The sequence below is a fragment of the Tinamus guttatus genome, unplaced genomic scaffold (assembly GCF_059628265.1).
Source record: "Tinamus guttatus ecotype Peru unplaced genomic scaffold, ASM5962826v1 Tinamus_guttatus_pri_ptg000314l, whole genome shotgun sequence".
Taxonomy (NCBI): domain Eukaryota; kingdom Metazoa; phylum Chordata; class Aves; order Tinamiformes; family Tinamidae; genus Tinamus; species Tinamus guttatus.
Window position 1 is genome coordinate 7,673,570 of NW_028288848.1, and position 21,306 is coordinate 7,694,875.

The 21,306-nt window shown below is 35.7% G+C and overlaps 1 protein-coding gene across 1 annotated transcript in view; it reads left to right on the forward strand.

Moving 5' to 3' along the window:
* Window positions 1-21,306, forward strand: part of LOC104572907 (adhesion G protein-coupled receptor A3) — a 242,508-nt gene that overhangs the window by 94,092 nt on the left and 127,110 nt on the right. The window contains exons 5-7 of the mRNA XM_088528799.1: window positions 5,137-5,208; window positions 6,086-6,249; window positions 19,968-20,181. Of these exons, the coding sequence (XP_088384925.1) occupies window positions 5,137-5,208; window positions 6,086-6,249; window positions 19,968-20,181 (450 nt within the window). The remainder of the gene's footprint in view (window positions 1-5,136; window positions 5,209-6,085; window positions 6,250-19,967; window positions 20,182-21,306) is intronic.

Genomic DNA, 21,306 nt, shown 5'->3' on the forward strand with positions numbered 1-21,306 from the left:
TGTTTTTTTTATTATTATTGTTATGAAGTTTGTTGCTTGGAAGGCCCAATCATACATGAGTCTACATTTCCTTTTCATCTGAAGACTCAGTTCACGATTGCTATATCAAAAGTTATGACTGTCTTTGATAAGAGTTTTTTTCCTTACCAAACCAAAGTTAAAAGCAGTGCTACCCCTTGCTGGCTCAGTGATTACTTTGTGAAGAACTGCAGTCACATTCAAGAATAACTGTTTCCTACCATTCATATTATTATTTACGCTTCAATCTATATCTCAGAAATCTCATGTAATGACACATTTGTTGTTAGTAATTACTTGGGTAGGAATCTCAATTTTTCCTGTTGTGTAAGAAGCAGTGGTTGTTCAGTGACTGCAGGCTAATGCCACCTGGTACTTTTCTAACACTTTCTAGATATCTTGCCCCTTGGAAGCTCAAACACAAAGTTCCTACAATCAAACCTTTAAAAACTTATTTAAAATACATTAAGTCACATTTCTATTGCAACTGATACCACCGAATTTTGTATACTAGTAATTTCAACAGTAGGAAAGAGCAATTCTCTGAAAGGGCTTTGGGGCAGCCTTTAGTGTAACATCACTGTAGGTAACTATGGTAAGGGAAAGATGACAAGGTTTTTAGCTAGTAGTGGATTTTAAAGCCATCAAGTAAAGTTTATATTACTGAAGCGGTAGTGTGGAGAATACATGTGTTGATTAATGCGGTCGTTCATTTTGGGAACTATGCAGAGCTCTCCTGCGTCACCTTAGTGAGATGAAGTACAGAAGGATCTTTGCAGGCTGCTGTCAAAGCCAGTAGGGTGAGCCGTGAGTCCACTGGAAAGAGAACAGGACATAAATCTTAATGCACCTTCTGTGAAGCGCAGAGATGAGGTTTTCCCTACCCTGTATCCCCTACAAATATCGGATAACCAAAAGTAAAAAATAAAATTGATCTTGGCCTTATGAAATGTAAGTCTGATTCAGTTTTTAAGAAGTTTGGTACAAGATGAGCTCTGATTTTTAATCAAATGATGTAATGCTTGTATACAGTAGGATGAGGGAATGTCTAAATGCTTCATGAAAATGAAGGGCAGGAAGTGCCTGAGTTTTCAGGGATACTTCAAAGGCCCTTCACAGAGGCTAAGTAAAGGCTGGCTGCTTTCGAGCAGTCTGTTTTAGAATGGAAAAATCTACAGGTTTGCCTTAAAAATAATAATCACTAATAATATCCCTCAGCATTGATTTCAAAGCATGCATGCATATAGGCTCCACAAAAAAATTCTAAACCTCTTAATGATGCCTGTAGAAAACACATTTTTCACTCAGATTGCAATTAGAGTTTATATTTCTCTTTATACTTAATTTAAATATCTGGAAGTCTGAAATAGTGGGGCTGGATCATTGCATGATATACCTGAGCTCCTTCTGATTTAGCACTTCTGCTTCTGAGATGCTGCAGCCTTAAGCTGTTTCAGCAAGCAGTTACTGCTGAATCTTCCTCCTTAAAATCTGCGACAGGCCTTCCTCCTTACTTCACAGGTTCACAGAATGGTTGAGGTTGGAAGGGACCTCTAGAGATCGTCTAGTCCAACACTCCTGCTCAAGCAGGGAGTCAACTTCCAACTGTTTGATTAAAGTACATCTGATTTATATTTCACCCTGCCTCTGAATCATCAACAGCAGTTACCTTAATGATAATATTATGCTGTAAATTCTCTGGTGACTTTGTTGCTGTCATTGAACAACGAATCATATTGTACAGTGCCAGAGGTAAAGCACAAAGCAAGTGATGTAGTGAGTCAAACTGACCCCGCTTTAGCAACCCCAAGGAAATAATCAGGTGGAACCCGCCCTCCCTGTACTTCTCTTATTGTTTTTTTGCCCTTCCTATCCCCAGCTTTTCCCACAGGAGGTGAATCTGTCACCATTACGTTCAGCTTTTGTTTTTTAATGCTGTTCATAACAGTGGAACGTATTCATACACTCCTGCTTTCACTTGTGTACTGCCTCAAAACTGTCCTTCATGACGCACAACTCCCTTTGACTGTTTCCTGTTATCTGTCATTTATATTACAGCATTTGGCAAAAACACTCTTATGCTTTATAGAAATAAATAGAATATCTGGTATATGAAAAATAAGTCTAAGACCTTGGACATAAGAGTAAAATGTTTTACTTCTGATATAACAGAGAGCACACATTTCTGTTAATGGAGTTAGGTAGTGGCATAGTAAGTGGCATCAAACTTGGAGTGCATTAATTTGTTAGATTTGAAATGTTTGCAAACCAGGTGACATGCTTTTAGAACAAATGTCCTTTTAAATCAAGCTAGGCTGGCTTTTCAAGATACCTGAAATGCTGGAATTTGACAACACTTCGGATTGGACGTGTTGTCATATGGGATGTGATTGGCAAGTGAACAACACAACCAGGCATTTAAGCTTACAAATATAGTGATATAAATCTTTATTTTATTACAGTTTTACTTGATGCTAATATTAATGCACATTCATACATATAGAGGAGTGTAACTTGGTTGAAACGTGAAGACATAAAATATTTGCTGTCATATGTCAATTTAGAAAGATAAACCTGCCCTGACAGTCACTAACTCTCTAAAAGAGGTGGGACAACCCTATTCCTTTAGCAAAGTGGGCTAGAGGAAGACGAAAGAAGAAATGAGATGGTACAGTTTTGTATCTCCAATTCATGTGTGTAGCCAGTCTTTTATGTTGTATTTATGTGTTTCTTGGAGACAGGAATGTGTCTTTGGAGATAGGAATGTGTCTTTTTTTTTTTTTTTTTTTTTGAGTGATGCAGCACAATGAACATGATCTTAGTTTGCTAATTAGCAGCAGTTATTATGGAAACTTCCAAACATGTCTTAGGCAGAAGAATGCAAAGGAATATGAAAAAAAAAAAAAAAGGCTTGCTGCCTTTGTGCTGTCTTGAGCTCTTGGGAGCTCAATTCCTCTAAAATTGATAAAACCTCTGAAGGGGAGAGTTAGGTGTTTCTCTGTCACAATGGAAAGGAAACAAAAATCTGTAAATGAAATATAAACCAGGAATATTTATGTTAACACAGTGCTGACTAGATATCCCAGTAGAATCTTTAGGACCTTTGGAGAGTAAGTTTAGCGGCTATAGCCTGATACCGCTGGCAGGAGCATCGTGGCTGGGCACCTGCCATATCAGGTGTGTGGATGACCTGCAAGTTTCCTTAGCTCTTAATATATTGACCAGGGATAAAGCATCCTTTGGGCCAAACAGAATTACCAGTCTTCAGGCTCGGTGTTCTGTGTAGTTTGCAATGTGATACCGGAATACTTATTTAAGGGAAATTTTGAGATTTACATCAAACTACAGGTTAGCATACTTCATTTGGGCAAGGCAGAGGAAAGAAACCCACCTGGTTTTCCACATCCTGGCTGCCATCCAGGTCATGACTTTCCCCATCCTTCAGCTCAGCCTGATTCTGCTTTGTCTATAACTTCAGACTATAACCGGGTCTTCATGACAGGCCCCAAATTTTTAGTTCCCATTGATAAATTCAAAATAGTAGAAGTACAGATATGGGTAGCCACAGGCAAATATTAATTTCCACCTGTGAACAAATTCCTAATGGAGGGTTACCCATCCTGCTGGAAATACTGGAAAGCCCTTCCTTTTCCAAAAGCTTTGCACCACAGCTCTACCGAAGGAGCATGGCTACACACCATCTTAAGTGACCATAATTCTATGGACACATTTCATTGGCACTCAGTGCATTGAATTGATACAGGACAAGGTCCATACATTGGTGAGCCAGTCTGTCTTTCTGTATTAGGTGAATTTGCCTTTAAAGTACCATAAAAATGAAGTGTTCAGAGTTCATTTTCTATCTTTTAACATTTTGGTGTTGAAAATTGTATTCTGAGAATTACCTAGAATACAACACTAGGATTAGTGCTGTTTCAAGAATATTCCCCAACTTTTTAAAAATAATTTTGCAAATTTTTCCCAAATTTCATGTTTGAATTCACTGATCTTTACAGATTTCTGTAGAACCCATGGCTCTTGACAGCTTTTCTTATTTTTTTGAGGCTCTTTCAGATCTGTTCCTGCTTTATAGATTTGCCACCAGTGGGACATTGATGGTTGTTTGAATTCTTACCTTCATCTTAGGAGGCATTCTTTACTTTATAGACATAAAAAAAAAAAAAGTGAAATCAATAATTATAAAAACATCCTTTTTAATGTAAAAAAGGTTTAACCCATTTTTGGGTGACATAAGTTGTTTTCTTATAATGCTAAATCCCCACTGAAGAATCTGGGATTTTGTAGCTACTTTGAATGCATACTTTTAGGCTTCAGGCATTGGCTGTTTTGCAGAAATGGAAATTAACACTTATCAATATTTCAAAAATAAGTATTCCATGCGATATGAACTGTTAATCTTGGACTCGACACCAATTTTTGGTTTGTTGGTATAGCAAAAGACCATATTACTTGACATGAAGTTTTTATTGATTACATGATCAAGGTCCTGGTACAGCCATGTAGTTAAGCTATATAAAATTAAATGGCAAATATTGAGCTTAAACCATTTGGTAATCAAGAGTGAAGATAGTAAACTCTACTTAGAATGGAAATGTTCTTAAGAATTTAAGATTGGGAAAAATAAGCTTCTGTCAAGTCCTTTGCAATAAACTTGATTTGTGTAGCTACTTTGAAAACTTGTTATTGAAGGAATTGCTTGAATTCTTCTTATGAATGTTAAATTAAGACATGGCTTTGATTTCTATATCTTGAAAGAACATTCTACAGTTCCTATAAAAACATAACAGAGGTCTTGCTGTCTGATCACCATTTGAATAGTTCAATTTAAACTCTAGAATATATTACTGTTGCTAAATATGTTCAGATATTCCTATTTATTAAACTAAATTGTATGTGTACCTGTTGTGAAAATAAAATAAGAAGTGTATGATTTGATTTTAATGTTGTTGTCATTTGTGAAAAAGTTATATATAAATTCAAGCATTTTATTGTTATTAAAAAGACATAATTGTTTAAGCAGCATTGCGAAATCTGTACTCTACAGCAACTTTATTTTATTTGTCATAACTACCTAAATTTTTTTTTTTTTTTTTTTAGAAATTTATCAGGAAATATTTTTTCAAGTCTCATGAATGGACTTTTTTCTGAGTTGCTAGCTCTGAAAGCACTGTGAGTATGCCTTAGTTTCTAAAATTGGAAATGTTTAAAAAGAACTTTATTCTAAACAGGGCAGAGCTTGATATGATTTTGAATAGGATTATTTTTGTGTATACACTGCTAATTTAAAAGATTTTTTTTTTAATCTGTGACTTTTATTCTTTTAAATATTTCATTTCATCTTACGTTTTTATCTTTTGGCAACCATCATCTGGGTCAGTTTTTGCAGGCATATTAGCTAGTCAGAAGTGGATTTTGCAGGCAAATGTGTATATCCTAGAATTATAAAGCACTTATTTATTGCCTAACACACATAAAATATTAGGATTTTGTTAGATTGTATATCCTAGAATTATAAAGCACTTATTTATTGCCTAACACACATAAAATATTAGGATTTTGTTAGATTAGCCATTAGCATGATCACCTAAGACAGTACTCCAAGAGGCTTTGCTGGCCATGAAGGCATCTGTCATGGGACAGAGTGGGAGAAGACTTGGCCTTCAGTTAGAGTAGCAGTTCCCACTTATTTATTTTGCATATCTGAGATTTAAAAGTGTATTCCCAATATTTCTGTGGTCTCAGAATATAAAGGAGTTTCTGATAAGCAAAAAGATGCTGCAGTTTTACTTTCTATAGAAGCATTTACTTAATTTCAATTTATTAGTGAGGGATGCTATTCTGTAAATAAAAACAGTATTTTAGCGTAGTATCTTGGAACTCATCAGCAGTGGTAGAATGTGTGTTACTTTATTGTCCCAGGATATCTTATAATTAGTTATATTTCCATGTGTAATTAGTTGTCTTTAAACAGCTTGAATCTAACATAAAAAAATGCGTTTATCGGGAATGCCCATGTATCAGTTGTGATCTTTATTTTCCTTTCTAGGCATTTCAATACTGATTCACTCATTTGTGACTGTAATCTGAAATGGGTCTTACAATGGGCCAGAAATGCTTCCGTTCGAATAGCAGAGGAAACGGTTTGTGCTTACCCCAGTGCTTTGCAAGGACTCTCCTTTCGTAACCTGAAGGAAGACCAGCTGGTTTGTGGTGAGCTATGCTTTCATTTAACATTACAAGTGGAAGTGGATTTTTAGAGAAAAGCATTAAGAGAAATGATGCCAAACAAAATGTGTTAATAATTCCGTCTTTCTTACAACCACAAGAAACCCAGGTAGGCTGCACAGAAAATACATTTGGTTGAAAGAGGAAAAAACACAGCTGTCTAGTTTGCTATAAAACAGAATATATCTATTACAAGAACACTGCTGTCCTGGCTGTATATCAGCTAACATGTAATTGTGATCTGAAGTATTAATCCATGATGGTAGCTCTATGTTGCATACTATGCAAAACCACGGATTTCTAGAGGGATATAGAGAAAGTTCCTTTTAAGTTATACGCCTGAGAGTATGACATAAATGTCTAATTGCGTTATTTGGTTTTTCTTTTTTATAAATCTGTATTACACAACATACTACTGTGTCTTGGGATGAATAGAATTTTTACAGTGGGCTTCATTTAGGCAATTGCTTTATTTGAAAATCTATAAGTGAAATAGCTTTTTTTGAGAAAGCTTTTCTGCTATAGCGAGCATGATGAATGTGGCGTGAGGAAGAAAATAAGGAAATATGTATGAGTGAATAAAACACGTCCTAAGCTGAACACTGTACAGCAAAGAAGAAACTAAAACAGAGGATTCAATGCTATCACATCCTGCAGAAAAAAGATACTGGACTAGGATACTGTGCTGATGCATTCCATAATCAGAAATACAATTTCACACACACTTCATTAATCACAAAATCTTTAAGTCTTTGCCTTTTCTTGAGTGGCAGAAAGTTGCTGGCATGGTATCTATGCTAATGTCATATAGAAATAAAAGGAAAGTCACACTTTTATCCTAGTGACCACAAGAGCAAATGTACGTGTTGCTAATATGTTTATAGCAGATGCCTGCCAGGTGCTTCGTGGTGTTTGCAACATCTTCTGTGTAGTTCATGGTGCCCACAAGATTTTGTGATTCTGTTTTTCAGTAACTTGCTTTGAATTTAGTTTTAATAAGAGGATGTCTGGCACTGAGAAAGTAGCAACTACTGAGAATTTTGAGGAGTAATGTGTGTTAATCAAATTAAACAAATCTTAAAGAAAATATTAAATAGTAGTTTAAACATCAAAAACACCTGCATGTGACATGTACCTTATAGATGCTAGGAGCAGTCATGAGGTAGCACAAAATTAGGCAAGAATGGAGGTGTAAAAATAATAGCAGAGAGAAATGGCAAAGATCTTTGCAGGGAGGTTAGAGAATGGACTGAAAAGTCAAAGATATGAAAACGGATGAAGAGAAAAATAGGCAGTCAAAGAGTTTATGAATTGCTGTAGCAGACAGTTTGCCATGAGCTTTATAGGGTTATTTTTTATTTTGATTCAGGGAAAATTCATCTTTGAAATTTCTACCTGGCAAATCTTTCTTATGGATCTAGCATTGAAAACAGTTAGAAACTTTTTTTGGGGATTTGCATAAAAATTAATTTAAGTAACTGCATAGTCCTGGACTTCACAAGAACCTGCTTACCTGTTTCATTAACCTCTTATAAGAGATGCTTAAATCTTCTTTCCTGAAAATCTCCAATTCTCAGAAATGTTAAGCTCCAAAGCAATTTCTGACAATGTTGGAAATAAGGCTGAAAAGTAGTTTTAAAAATTAGATTAAAAACTGGTATAGAAGTCTTATGCCTTAATTATGAGGAACTGCAGAGAGTTCTTCCTAGCAATATGGATAGAATATCCTTATGAAAAGTGATTGTGAGATTGGCATCATGCAGTGCCTTGTTGTGTTTCACCATGACTCCAACATTGACTTGCTCAAATTATTGGAGGAAAATTACATTTCCCTGAATATGGTCCTGTAAATTCCACCTGAGGTCTAAGAGCAGTCTGATATTTTCCTTTGCATACGTCAGCACCAGAAATAGATTCTGCTGGATGAATTCTTCACTCAGTAAAGACCTGTACAAATTTTTGTCTTAATGGGATTACAAATGATTGCTCTTAACGTTGAGATTTAGTTATTTATGTTGATGGATGAGATATTAGATTTAGTTTCTCATTCTCAGAACTGTATTGATGCTATTGAGCTAACTGTACTAAGTAATAAAGGTCCATTTGTTCTGCGACTTACAATTGACCACGAGCTCTAATGAATTTTGCTGTTGAGAAATGTTGACTCATCAAAACAGATGATGTTTGTGGGAAAGGGTTGACTTCCCTTTGTCTCCCAATTAGCTTTTATTTAAAGTTTAGAAAATGACTGACATAGAATATATCAATAAACTTTGAATTAAAGGATTAGCCTCAAAGTGATGTAAATGTTTACTGAGTTATCCTAGAAAATGAATACTGTCTGGTTCTAAGTGCAAAATTCAGTCTCTTACTAACATTGCTGTAGTATTCTTAGACATTGATGTAATTTATTTCTTTCCAGTTTGTGACAAAGAAAATTTTCTTTGTCTCATACGGGTCTCCTACAAATTAAAGTTTTTGCTTTTTGCATATAGATTTTTTTATATGGATGCTGTTAATAAATAAGAACAAGGCTATCTCTATCACTATTTTATTGATTCAGAAGTAAGAAAATAGAAAATATTGTTAAGAAATATAAATTCTAGGCTTGTCTTTAAGTATTTTGGTCCTTTCCTTCCGGTCAGGTTTTTGGCTCTGGCCCCTTACTTGATCTAGCAGGACACAAGACTTTTGTCCTGAATCTTGAACACAAAAGTGGAGGCATCCTTGACCACAGAACCTCTAAGAGAGATTTTACCACTTTTTATTTGTGAGGAAACTTGTGACTATGAGGAGGCCTTGAAACCTGAGTTTTCCTTTGGGAACCCAGAAAATGGGCAATTGGTGGCAACACATGAAACTCAAGTCCCCAGACTTCTAGCATTTATTGGAGAAATAGGCAGCTCTTTATAAGAATTCCAAAAGCCTGGAGGCTTTCTGGGAAAATACAACAAGTAAACTGAGGGTTTTTTTTTTTTTTTTTTTTTCCTCTGAGGAATGGGTATATAGCTGTTTGTTGCATTGTACTGGATGTGAGAGACTTCTTAAGTGTTGAACTGCTTTAACATAGGGTTGTAGGGCAACATTTAAGAGAAGATATATCATACAGCTTTATTTGTTCCCTTATACCAGGCACTTCTCTGAAAAAAGCTGTTTCTATCTGCTAATTTCAGCCAACAAGGGTTGAACAAGGGCACAAGAAGCCAATTATCAGAGCTAATATTAATACACGTAATTCCTTATATCCTCCTCAGTCAAAAAAAAATCCAGAGCAGAGAAACAAATATAAGCTCAAATGTTAGATCCATTCCGTTTTCAACTGAAATCTCAGTGAAAATATAGTTGAAATAGAACTTGCAAAGCACAGAAGGATGACAGCTAAAAAACTGCAAAATGAGTCACTCTATTGCCAAGGCTGAGATAGGACCTGTCTTTATGGGGTGTCTTAACGGTAGGTAGGGTACCATGCCACGACCCTGGGACATCTATTTCAGAGGCTCTGAGTACTGAGTATCTAGTAACTGTTATTGAACTCTGTTGGTGCTCTGGGTGCTCCATGTTTATGAAAATCAGTTGTATTGTGCCTTACCCGACTCTGGAGGGGCTGTTGCAGTAGGTTATTTTGACAGTATGTATTATCACAAAATGTGCATTTTGTTTGTGGTTGTACACTCTTTGTTATGAATATCATTGTAACTGTTTATATCAAACCTGTAAGAGAAGTTGTTTGAGTTGTTTAATGTATTTGTGTCTTTAATAGCCAACGGGGACTTTGATTGCTAATAGCAGAAAATGAGTACATAAAATGCAGAATTGCAGTTTTATCTGTGTAAGATCTGTATGGTTACATTTCTAGCATGCCTTAGAGTGCTGTCTACAGAGAAAAGTGTTAACACTGAAGAATAGTAAAAATTCATCTTACTGAAAATAGAGGTGAGAAACAGTGGAAGATAATATCTACAAGTTGTGAGTGAGTGTCCAACAGCGTTTGAATTATTACTTAGTCTCTGAATAGTGTAAGCTACCCTAGTTTTAAGTATCAGCTCCTAAGTGAAAATAGCATGTTGTATCTCATAAAATATTATTGAAATGCACTTTTTTTGGCATAATAGACTTGAGAGACACTCCTAAGGGAAGGATACTACTCAAAGGGATAGATCTTTGCTGTATTCCAGAATACAATTCATTTAATGTTTCATACAAACATGAATAAAATATTGGGGGGTGGGGTATATTTGTTAGCAAATTGTTTGTGCTTATCCAGCAGCTTGTCTCTTCTCTGAGCATCACAAGGATTTATCCTCTGAAGAAGGAGAGTCATGTGAGGAGCAAGTGCTTTCCTGCTCTGATACTTGTGTTGAAACCGACTCAAAACAAAAACAGAAAATCACATTCATATCCTTTATCTCTTCTTTCTACATTTGTTTTTAAAGATTTCTTGAGAATTTTAAAACTTTTTTTTTTTTTTACCTAGAGAGGTATGAGGTTGTTCCATCCTTACTTCCTATTACAAATTCCGCTGTATTTCTCACTCTTGACTATCGGCAGCTTATTAAGACACATTTCTCTTGGGTCATATGCAACTGCATAGCCCTTTTTCATAAAGAATGCTTTTGGCAATCTTACCTAAAATACTATGAAAAAATGAAGATTCATGACATTTTAGATCATTTACATTAATACCACCAGGGAGGAAAAAAAAAAAGAAAAAAAAGAGAGAGAACATTTTTTCCTTTTTATATTTGAGATATAAGGTGTTTCCTTTTTTGGATGTAGATCCTTTTCTTGAAATATTTTCCTAAAATAGAAGATAGCTCTGCATTATCAGCAATGATGAAATCATTATTTTTTTATACCCACTGTATGTTAAAATGTCCTTAATTTTACCTGATGTGTTTGCACATCCTTTTCCCTTTATGCCAAACAGTGCAAGTCTGTTACCACTGTGGAATAGGAAAAGCATAGGAAGAGAAATGCACTTTTAAAATGCCAAAAATAGAAAAAGAAATAGATTGATAATAGGAAATTTTATCTTTGAAAGGAGTCTTTTTCAGCATTTAATTTTAATCTTGAAATCAACAGAATGCATTCAGCATCATTCTTTTTCAGCCTTTCTAAAAAGAATGTTAAAGAATTTATGCCAGGGATATTGGCTGGGGAATAGGATTTGAATTTGCTTTTTTCATTTTTTGACAAAAATGAATTATCTGCATTGTCACTCAGTCTTAAAACAATAATTGTATTCATCTGTGCATAGATTTGTCTTTAAAAGATTTTCTTGCTACATTAAATATATTGCAATAGCAAAAACTGGCTTAAAGTTAACAAGGTACTCTTTTTTTTTTCATCATTTATTTCTGTCACTGTGTAAAAAACATTTTAGTCCTATTTGTTATTTACTTAAACATAGGGATGGCCTTGAGACTATAGTTCCAGCCGTTTCTTTCTTCATTTACAAGTCATTCTTATTGCATTAACACAATGTAAATATTGAACTGTGGATTTTTTCAGTACGTAGTAACGAGCTAAACTCAAACTCTCAGATACAAAGAATGATGGATTAATTAGCCCGATTTAGAGTCCAATCCTGCAGTTTCTTGGCAGCTTCCAGATAGCCTGCCGCATTTATGCGGCATATCATTGTCTTCAAGAATATGCAGGATCAAGACTTCAGCTCCAATTCTACAGGGAGTGCCTAATCATATGAATAGGTCTAATTATATTTAAATAGGAATTTGCACATTAGTAACCTTTCACAGGATTAGGTTTTGCAAGATATGAATGGTGATACAATTTGCTATAGTTAAATCTTCTTGCAATGGTTTCTGTTTTACATTGTTAGCAATTCAGGATTTTTTTAAATAATAAAATATGGATGGTACTAGACTGTATATAAATCAGATAATGTAACAGTATATTTTGGATCTTTCAAAGATAGATGGCAATTTTTTTCTGCCGGACTTAAGTGGCTCATTTTACATAGTATCAAATGCCTTTCAGTGATGGCCATTTGTGAGTATGAAAGCAATAATGCTAAACCACCTTGGCTCCAAACTTCAGATATCCCATCCAAATGTGAACACTCTCAAACTGAAAAAAAAAAAAAAGAATATTGTGCACTACATTTAATATATTTATACATTATTATTTGATTTCTTTAGTGGTAATTTCAGAACACTGGTGGAAGATTGGGGACAAGAAATTAATAAAATTTAAATCTTTTAAATGTAAAATAACAGAAATATTAAAGTAGTTATTTGAGAAATTTAAAGGAAGAGCATCTTGCATCTGTGCTCACACATGAAACTATAGTGAAATGGAATTTTTACCCCTTGATCTGGTTTAGATCCTGGAAATGGTCCCATTTGGTTTTCTTCCTGTAGCATATTCTTAAACTACACCAGTGGGTTCAATTCTGTTCTGCCTGATTTTTCTATGTTCTATCTTCCTGCCTGTTCCAAAAAGCATAAAAAATAACTAAAGGAAAATTTATCTAAGAAGATGTAGGGAGGAGAAGATCAGCAAAAAGAAGCTTCTTTAATCTTCAAAGCTTCTATCCCCAGAGTCTTGACTACATGTGTCCAAAATGCTCTTGCTCATGAGCAAAGCAATGGGAAGCACAGCCAGCCCTGACTGGAGTATCCAGGAAACTATATTCTTTAATTTTAAACTCTAACATGTACATTAAAAAGCTGGAGTAAAATATTACAGTAGTAATTCCTAGATAAAATTATTCAAGCTTCTTTGCCAAACCTGTAATAATAATGCCCAGTAAGCAGTATTTCCTCCACAGTGTTGCAATTAGTCTTAATTGTTTTGTTGGGAAAATTCCCAATAAAGTCTTCACCCTTCCATCCTGCACTCCAATTAAATAGAGTATACTGTAGTGATATTTCATGCTTTTATAGCACCTTTTATCATACATCACTTCCTTGATATACCTAGGCAAATATGAAGAAAAGGATGTGTAGATCTGCAGTTACTGATGCTCACTGTCAGCTGGGCTAAGGAAGGGAGTTTGGAAAAGAAAATTTCATGCAGTGAATGGGAAAAGTTTTCTCTTTGACAGGACTGTCCGTTTGTCACGGAATGAGTGGTGGTGGGGGTCTGTGACACATTGCACTTTACTCGTGGGGAAGAAATAGTAATAGGTTTTATTGATATGGACAATGGTTTCACGAGGCAAGGTAACTTATTTACTGCGTGGAGGTTCAAGATTCACAGAGAATTGTCAAGGACACTCTCCTGTTGTAGAAAGCTTTCAAGTAGGTGTTGTCTTTACAGATTAATAATATGATATTTGACATTTATGTTAAATGCTGTGGAGTGAAAGCGGCTACCTCTTTATTTCTATACTTTTATCTGCCTACAAGAAAATTACTGCTGTTATCAGGAAATCACTGCTATTATCAGTAAATACGAAAGTTTTTTCACTGCTCTCTCAGAGTAAGTGGTTGTAATGCACAGACCACACCAGTCCCTAAATTCAGTGCAACATTGGTCATTTATTTTCACCTGTAGTTAGAAATTTTGGAAAAAACTACTGGAGCATTAGACATATATATTGAAATATAGATATGACTTGGATTTGCTAAAAGTATCTAGGTTTAAATGCACTTTTGCTTGCAGTTTACCACCTTCTTTGGGGTTTGTGCAGGAAATTGTTGCTTAATTCAGTAAGTTTGAGCAGTTAATGGAATCCAAGTGCTTCTCGGTGGGGCTGTCATCCAGAACTATGATTGTAATTCTTTTGACAAAGCTACACTGACTTTAATCTCATGTTTTGTAGATCTGGAGTAAATTTTTGAGGTTAACTAATCCAGATAACTGAAGCAGTGGAGTGTAATGTCCTTGGTTCATAGTACTTCTGGCTCATTCTGGATAAATCAGGGTTGCTACTTCTGTTCAGCTGCCTGTAGCAGCATCTACCTTCTTATCACTGCTGCAGTTTGCTGACTCTGGTTTGTTTGTTCAAGAGGCATACCCTCCCTTGCTCTTTTTCTCAGCTTTGATGGCTTTACAGAAGTGAGCAAGAGAAAAAGTAACAGAGAGTTGGTAACCCAAAGTGAAAGAGTATACCCATGAATGTGTGCCTGAAGTCTTTCTCTTCAGTTAGTGATATTTCTATTCACCTATATTTCACCATTTTGATATTGTAGTTGGCATTACAAAGTAGGCCTAAAGCTGTGATTTAATTATGAGATGTTGCAGAAAACTACATCTACATTGCTTTACTCTCTGAAGAACATGTATGATGGTGGAAGAGACAGATTAAAATGGTGTGGAGTAGGCCTTCTGCCCTCTCCTGCCAGCATTATGAAGGTGGTGGAAATACAGCTATTACAGAACGGAAGCCCCGCTTTTTCTGCAGTGAGCAGTACATGAATATGGTACAGCCTTTTTTTTTCCCAAGTCCACCATACTTAGCACATTTTGATATGTTTAATATATCTTGGCATCTGTATTTTCTTGATATTATGTATAAATTGGAGCCAGGCTAGGCATTTTATTAAAACAGAACCCTGGCTCCAGTTCATTCTTGACTTCCTTGGCATTTGCGACCTTCTATACCAAAACTTCTGTTAGTCTCAGCCAGTGCCGTAATACTGAGATTGGTGTTGGTTTAGTGGGACCTCCCCTTCTCAGCAGAACAGGCCTCCAGAGCATTTCAGATCACTGTTTTCTTCAGTTCTGTTCAGTCAATATCAACAAATGTAATTTGCTTTCTCAGCTATTCAGATTTTAAACTAATGTTTTTCACTATGCATTTGCTCATTTTTCTTCAATTTTTTATCTGTCTTTTTTATTGAACTTGTTCCTTTGCTTTGTCCTCACTTCTAGCTTCCCCTTGCTGCGCTTTCCATGCACATTTCTATCCCACTGAGATTGTATACAAATATTAGAGCTCTAACTCACACTTTTGTCAGCAGGATGTGCTGCACTCAGTAGGCACACTCCGTTCAAATAAAAAGCCCATTGGCAATACAATAAATCAAGTGATTAGCAAGAAGCAAAATGCCAACCTCTGTTTTTTTCTGTCCCTAAAGTTGGTGTTACTCTGTAACAAACTGCATATTATCCCAAGAGAGAGGCTGAAGTCAATGCCATAAACTGAGATATGAGCACTGTAAAATTGCACTGACATATGCACAACTTGAAGAAACCCATGGATTTTCCACTTTATGGGTGTAGGACAGCTATTGATACTGAACAAAACCAGGAAATAGCACCCCGAAAATGTGTTACAGAAAGTTGTGTGACACTTGATGGTGTAGGAGCAACAGAGTGCTCAGTGCGGTAACCTGGATTATGCACTTACTAGCTTTTATACTGCAGAGAGAAATGCTGCTCAGCCTATTTATAGTTTGTGTCAGAGAAAATGCAACCAACTTGTGGCCAATGACTGGCCAACTTGCTGTTGTATTTAGAAGAGCTCTCTATGTCTAATGCATGCACTGTCTGCTGTGCTTACTCTTTTGCTTTTCATAACTCATCTAGAAAATAGTCGTTTCCCTTCATTGCAAGTGCACACATTTCAAGTGTGATCACATACAAGAGGTTCTATTTAAAATATAACTAAAATATAGGGTAGAGATGCATTGTATCTGACTTCTTTTACAGGCTTTCATCTTCCATATATGTCTAGCCATAGAATTTCCTTCACATTATTGTCCTTTCCATCTCTTAAAACAATAAACTAAAAGTGAGGTGAAAAACAAAACTGTTTTTAAAGTTTGAGGAGTGAAGTATAAGGAAAGAGGCAGAAGGCATTTGAAGTGTGTGTGTCATGAATTAATTGGTAAAGGCTTACACATTTACTGAAGGCTGACACATTGGAACATATGGTCAGAGCATCAGTGTATTTTGCTGTTTTTTTATTCTAGCTAATGATTATTAAAAACACTTCTTTATCTCTTTCAATTGTATGTACATCTTGGGACAGTGCAGGCATTAAAATGTTCATGGGTGTACTTTCTGTGAGAAGGGCTCTTAAGTGACATTCTGATTCAGTGGTTTTTGTGTAAGCTGATTCCTCTTCCATCTGTGCTTGATGTTCTAGTATAGAGCTAATCTGAAATACATGATGGGATGATGGGATAACATAAAGAATCTGGCCTTCAGTCAACAAAATCCTTTTCTGCTGAGAAGTGAGAGATAAAGAAAAAGATGTAATTATTGTAATGACGGGTTAGACCCTTAGATTCATTCTGCAATCAGTGATTCCTGTGGTGCTCTGCTGCAATCATGGTTTAGTGCTGACTAGAGAGAGAAGATAGGTAATGACTGTAAAATCCTTGAGCAGCCCTTAATCTAAATGTCTATAGGAGATTCACACCTCTCGTTTGCAGATGGTGGTGCTGACTCCAGATTTCAGGGCAGTAGAATATATTGCCTTGTAACGGGGATCTTGGAATATATTGCAACTTCAAAAATAATCCACATTTTAAGATATGGGAGTAGACTGTAAATTATTTTTAATCTTATGAGTCAGCTGCATTATAAAGCTAAACACTAATACTGTCATATTTGCTTGCAATGTCATTATATGCACATATGGGCATCAGATCTTATGTACTGGTTTGGTCTTCAGTGATCACACATTGATTAATGTTTAAGTTTCTGGTGTGTCAGCATATGACTGTCAGAGCTGCTATATTTCAATTACTGTCAAATCAATGCTAATTCATTTAAAATATTTTCAGAATCTCTTTCCTACTTTTTACTTTATTCTCAATTTCAAGCTTGAAAATGTGAGTTGAGAATTAGTAAATACTTTTATTTTGTATTTGAAGGATAGTTGGATTATGGATTTAAGTATTTTCAGCTGATGCTGATGGAACTATACAATCATTTTATAGCCATTCAGGATAAAGGATATTGGCCCTAATCCTGATACTCTTATTTATGTAATTAATCCCTGTATCTGTGAGCTGTGTCACTGAAGTCAGCTGGGACTTCTGCATGAATAATAGTTGCAGAATCAGACTCAGTCATTTAAATCATGATTATCGCTGGTAAACAACTGAAGATTAACTCTGGTAATCATTATTTCGTAGTCATCACATACATTAAAAGCAGATGTTGTGTAGCAGTGCTTAAAGGCACCTTCCAAGCTCTGAAAACAGCATAAGCCTGTGAAAATATACTAGTTTCACTTTGAAAATGAGTTTGCAGAATTATTTTGCCAACATGGCCAAACCAAATACATTCATTCTGAAAGAGTTCAGTTGCTTGGAAGGGTACCCTAGTCTAATGGTAAGCCAATAGTATGTTTCATTTACTTGCCATCTTTGTGGGCGCTTAAGACAGATTTGCAAAGAGAAAGTAAAGCAGATTGCTGGTATGTTGATGTCAATCAAAAGTTCATTTTTATGGTATCTTGTACTTAAAAAAAATAAAAATAAAATAAAATAAAAATCACTTGCTTACGGTCATTAACTTAGAATCTGCCCAGACCACTTAGTTCTTACTCTATTTCTGGGTTTGGTTTGATTCCCAAGGCTGACTGACAAGTGGTAGCTGAAGAATCTCAAAGTCCAACTGCAAAAAGCTAAATTTAGAGAGTTACTCTAATCCAACATTCCAACACCAAACAAATTATTTAGTTTAAGAATTCTGTTCTATTTCTAGTCTATTTCACACACGATTACTTTATGTCTTCATTACGGTGTCACTCATTGCATGAGCAAAATAGTATATTTGACAAGGTACAATGTCTTCAGTGAAAAGTGACTGTATTCATGAAAAATATAATATTTTTGCTGCTACCATACATTGCTGCTGTGGTTTTGACAGTAAGTTAATTTTTCTGGACTTCCATTCATAGCTTTTGGTCAGAGGGATTTGAATTTGGCCAGGAAAATAGATCATTCGGTTAATTTTTGGCTAAATTACACACCAGAACTTATGCCTGCCTATGTTCCATAACTGGCTTAATGCAACACAGAAATTGCACTCTTTTGTACAGAGCCAGATTTTCTCTCCATCTTCATGATGAGGTCAGTCGTGTATCTATCATAAACAAGGTGTTAGTAGGGTTTTATTTCTCTTCATTTAATTATGACTTAAAGAATGTATACAAATACTAATTCTATTCCAAGGAATTTTTATTAGTACGTTCGGGTCCAGAAACAACAGAGACAATCAGTAGACAAGTGACACTCATAAGGAGGGCTAGCTGAAGCCTATCCATCGTAGTCTCAGCAGACCACAGCGGTGGGCAGTGATAGATGTTGCCTTAATCCTCTCTCTGTTACTCCCCAGAGAACAGTACCGCACATTCAGCCCTGTACAAATCCTCCCTGTTAAGCTGGCCAACATTCCTTCTAAATGTATATTTGTATTATTTAAATTACCCAATATTATCAAAGTCCCAAGGATAGCTTTATAAAGGCAAGTTAACGGTTCCAAGGACAACATCTGAATGACATAAAGGCATGTGCTAAGGTAGGAGCAAACACTGTTGGCTGTCCACAGATTTTAGCAATTCTAGAACCAGTGATTATGGCTCGCAATCTGGTTGGGCTGGATTACATTCATCTGTATTTATTATGGGCAAGGGAGGCTTCTGAGGGGAAGCTTCAAGTAAGATAAAATGGTGAGCAGTGAAATGGAAAAAATGTTAAAGTAGTTGTCAGAAAAATAGATGTTTGAGATAGGCACTAGTAGTGTAAATTTGGAAGGGTGACCTTTCAACTGACAACCTGTAGGCTGGATTGATATTAATGGTGAGAGTACTTTAAATGAAAACATGAGGAGAATAAGGGGGAAAAAGAGATCTAGCTTAGAATTTTTCTTTCCATATCAAGTCGAGAGGATTTCCAAGGGACAGGACTGTAGGAGTTTTTTTGTTTTTTTTTTCTTTTTCTTTTTTTTTCTTTTTTTTTTTTTAAGATAAGATTGCAGTTATGAAGTGACCCAGTGTAAAGAGTAACATGATCAAGGCTCAGTCAGTTGCTTTGGCATTGTAGGCAGGGGTGAAAAGGTTGTATTTTAGAAATTGTTGTGCAAGAAGTACATGTAGCATGTGCTCATAGGTGAGAAACACTATTATTATTATTATTATTATTGTTATTATTATTAGCTTGAGGGAAAGTTGGGATTCGATTTAACTTTTGGTATTAGCCTTACCAGTGTCCCCACCCCAGGCGTATGAGATAGGTATATGCTTATACTGGTGTTTTTAATATTAAGGTCTATGTAGCTAGAGGTCTATGCAATTACTGAAGTTTAAAACATAGCCAATCTTAAGCAGCCAGGCATGTTAGAAGACTTAAAAGTTTTTCTAGGCAGCCATCACCTTTAGTTAAAAGAAGAGCAGAAGCAATTTAGGGCTCACACAATTCTACGAAACAATTAAATGATTCAAATCTATTTGCTGGAAAAGTCAAAAGAAATCTAGTCTATGCCTGATGGGGTGAAGTTCACCTGGCATCTGGGCTGTAGCTAATGGGTTTGGTGGCTAGCTTTTTTTTTTTTTCTCATCAAAGAAGTGGAGATCAGCTGATTGACTGTGCACTTTGTTCTGTGCACAAATCTTTCACCTTTACTGGAAAAAATGATACTGCAGAGTTCATTGTCCTTGATAGTATTGTATTTATATTATATGATTTCAATTTAGAAGAAAGATCATATTAAAAGGCATATTGCAGACACTTTGCTAATCCTGTATTCTCTTTTTCTTATTATGTTTTACCCTGCAGCTGGACCTTTAGAACTGCCTCTTTTTGAGCTGATCCCATCACAGAGACAAGTGGTTTTTCATGGAGACCGCTTGCCTTTTCAGTGTACTGCAACATATGTTGACAACACTACCCAAGTACATTGGTACCACGCGGGTCGTCTTATTGAAACAAATGAAGAGAGTGGCATATTTGTGGAGGATAGCATCATTCATGACTGCTGCTTAATTACGCGGTAATGTATATACATCCCTTGCAATGCTTGTAGGCAAAGTGCACATCCAATAAGCCTTATTAAAACATACATCAATAGTTTTGAAGTGCCTCAGTCACCCATGTGAATCTTAGCATGGATTTTTCATGACTGCAAATGGTTGTGCCTCCAAATCATATTTATTGCATCTGAATATTCAGGTTTGAGCAAATACATGTTTGAGACAGGTACGGATAGGGTTTCCTGCGCACTATGTTGTGAAAAATGAATGAAGTTAAAGTAACTTCAATAGCATAGAGGAAATTTGGCTTCCAGCCAACCTGCTACTTCCTGACACCATCTAGAAGATTTGTGTGATCCACTTTTGAAGAACTGTCAATGAAAAAGGTTCAGATTTGTTTTTGCAGACATCAATACTAGGTCTCATAATTCTTTAGTTAGATGATCACATATCTGTTTCATATCACAGTCTTTGTCTATGACTTTCCAGGTGATACATGGATCTATAGGGATCTATGTATTCATGAAAGAGAGATACACAGAAACCTCTGCTGATTTGAAAAATGCATTAAGAATGAAGTAGACTTGTATAAAAGAAAATAACATTTACCATGTAAAACTCTTGTCACAAATAACTAATATAAATGTTATTTGGCAGAGACCATAAAGTTCTTTTTTGATTCAAATTTGAATTATTATTGATTTCTGTATTTATTTTTGCCTTTCATCATAGAGGCCAGGTTTGTCACTTTGTCACTAAAAACTGCTAAGCTTTTGCAAATATCCTTTTGTCCTGAGCCAATTTCCATCACTGTTCAAAAAAAATGGCAGTCTTTGTCTATGTTCTGCATTTTCTTGTGTAGAATATGGAGAGAAAATAGCTGTGCTAATTAGCTCTGGATCGTCATTAACTTCTTCCCACTCAACTACCTTCTATTAATATAGTTGACCTGAAACGCCTCTTGAACTACCATATGAAAGTTAGAGAGTCAAATTATTTCCTCTCCACTGGGGTCTTTTGGCTTCCTGGATTTTTATTTTCTCTGCTCACTGAGTATTTGACCCCTTTTGATCTCTTACGGATCTAGAGGTGTGGACCTGACCATTTCTCACAGCTACTGGCTTTCCTGTAATACAAATGCGTAG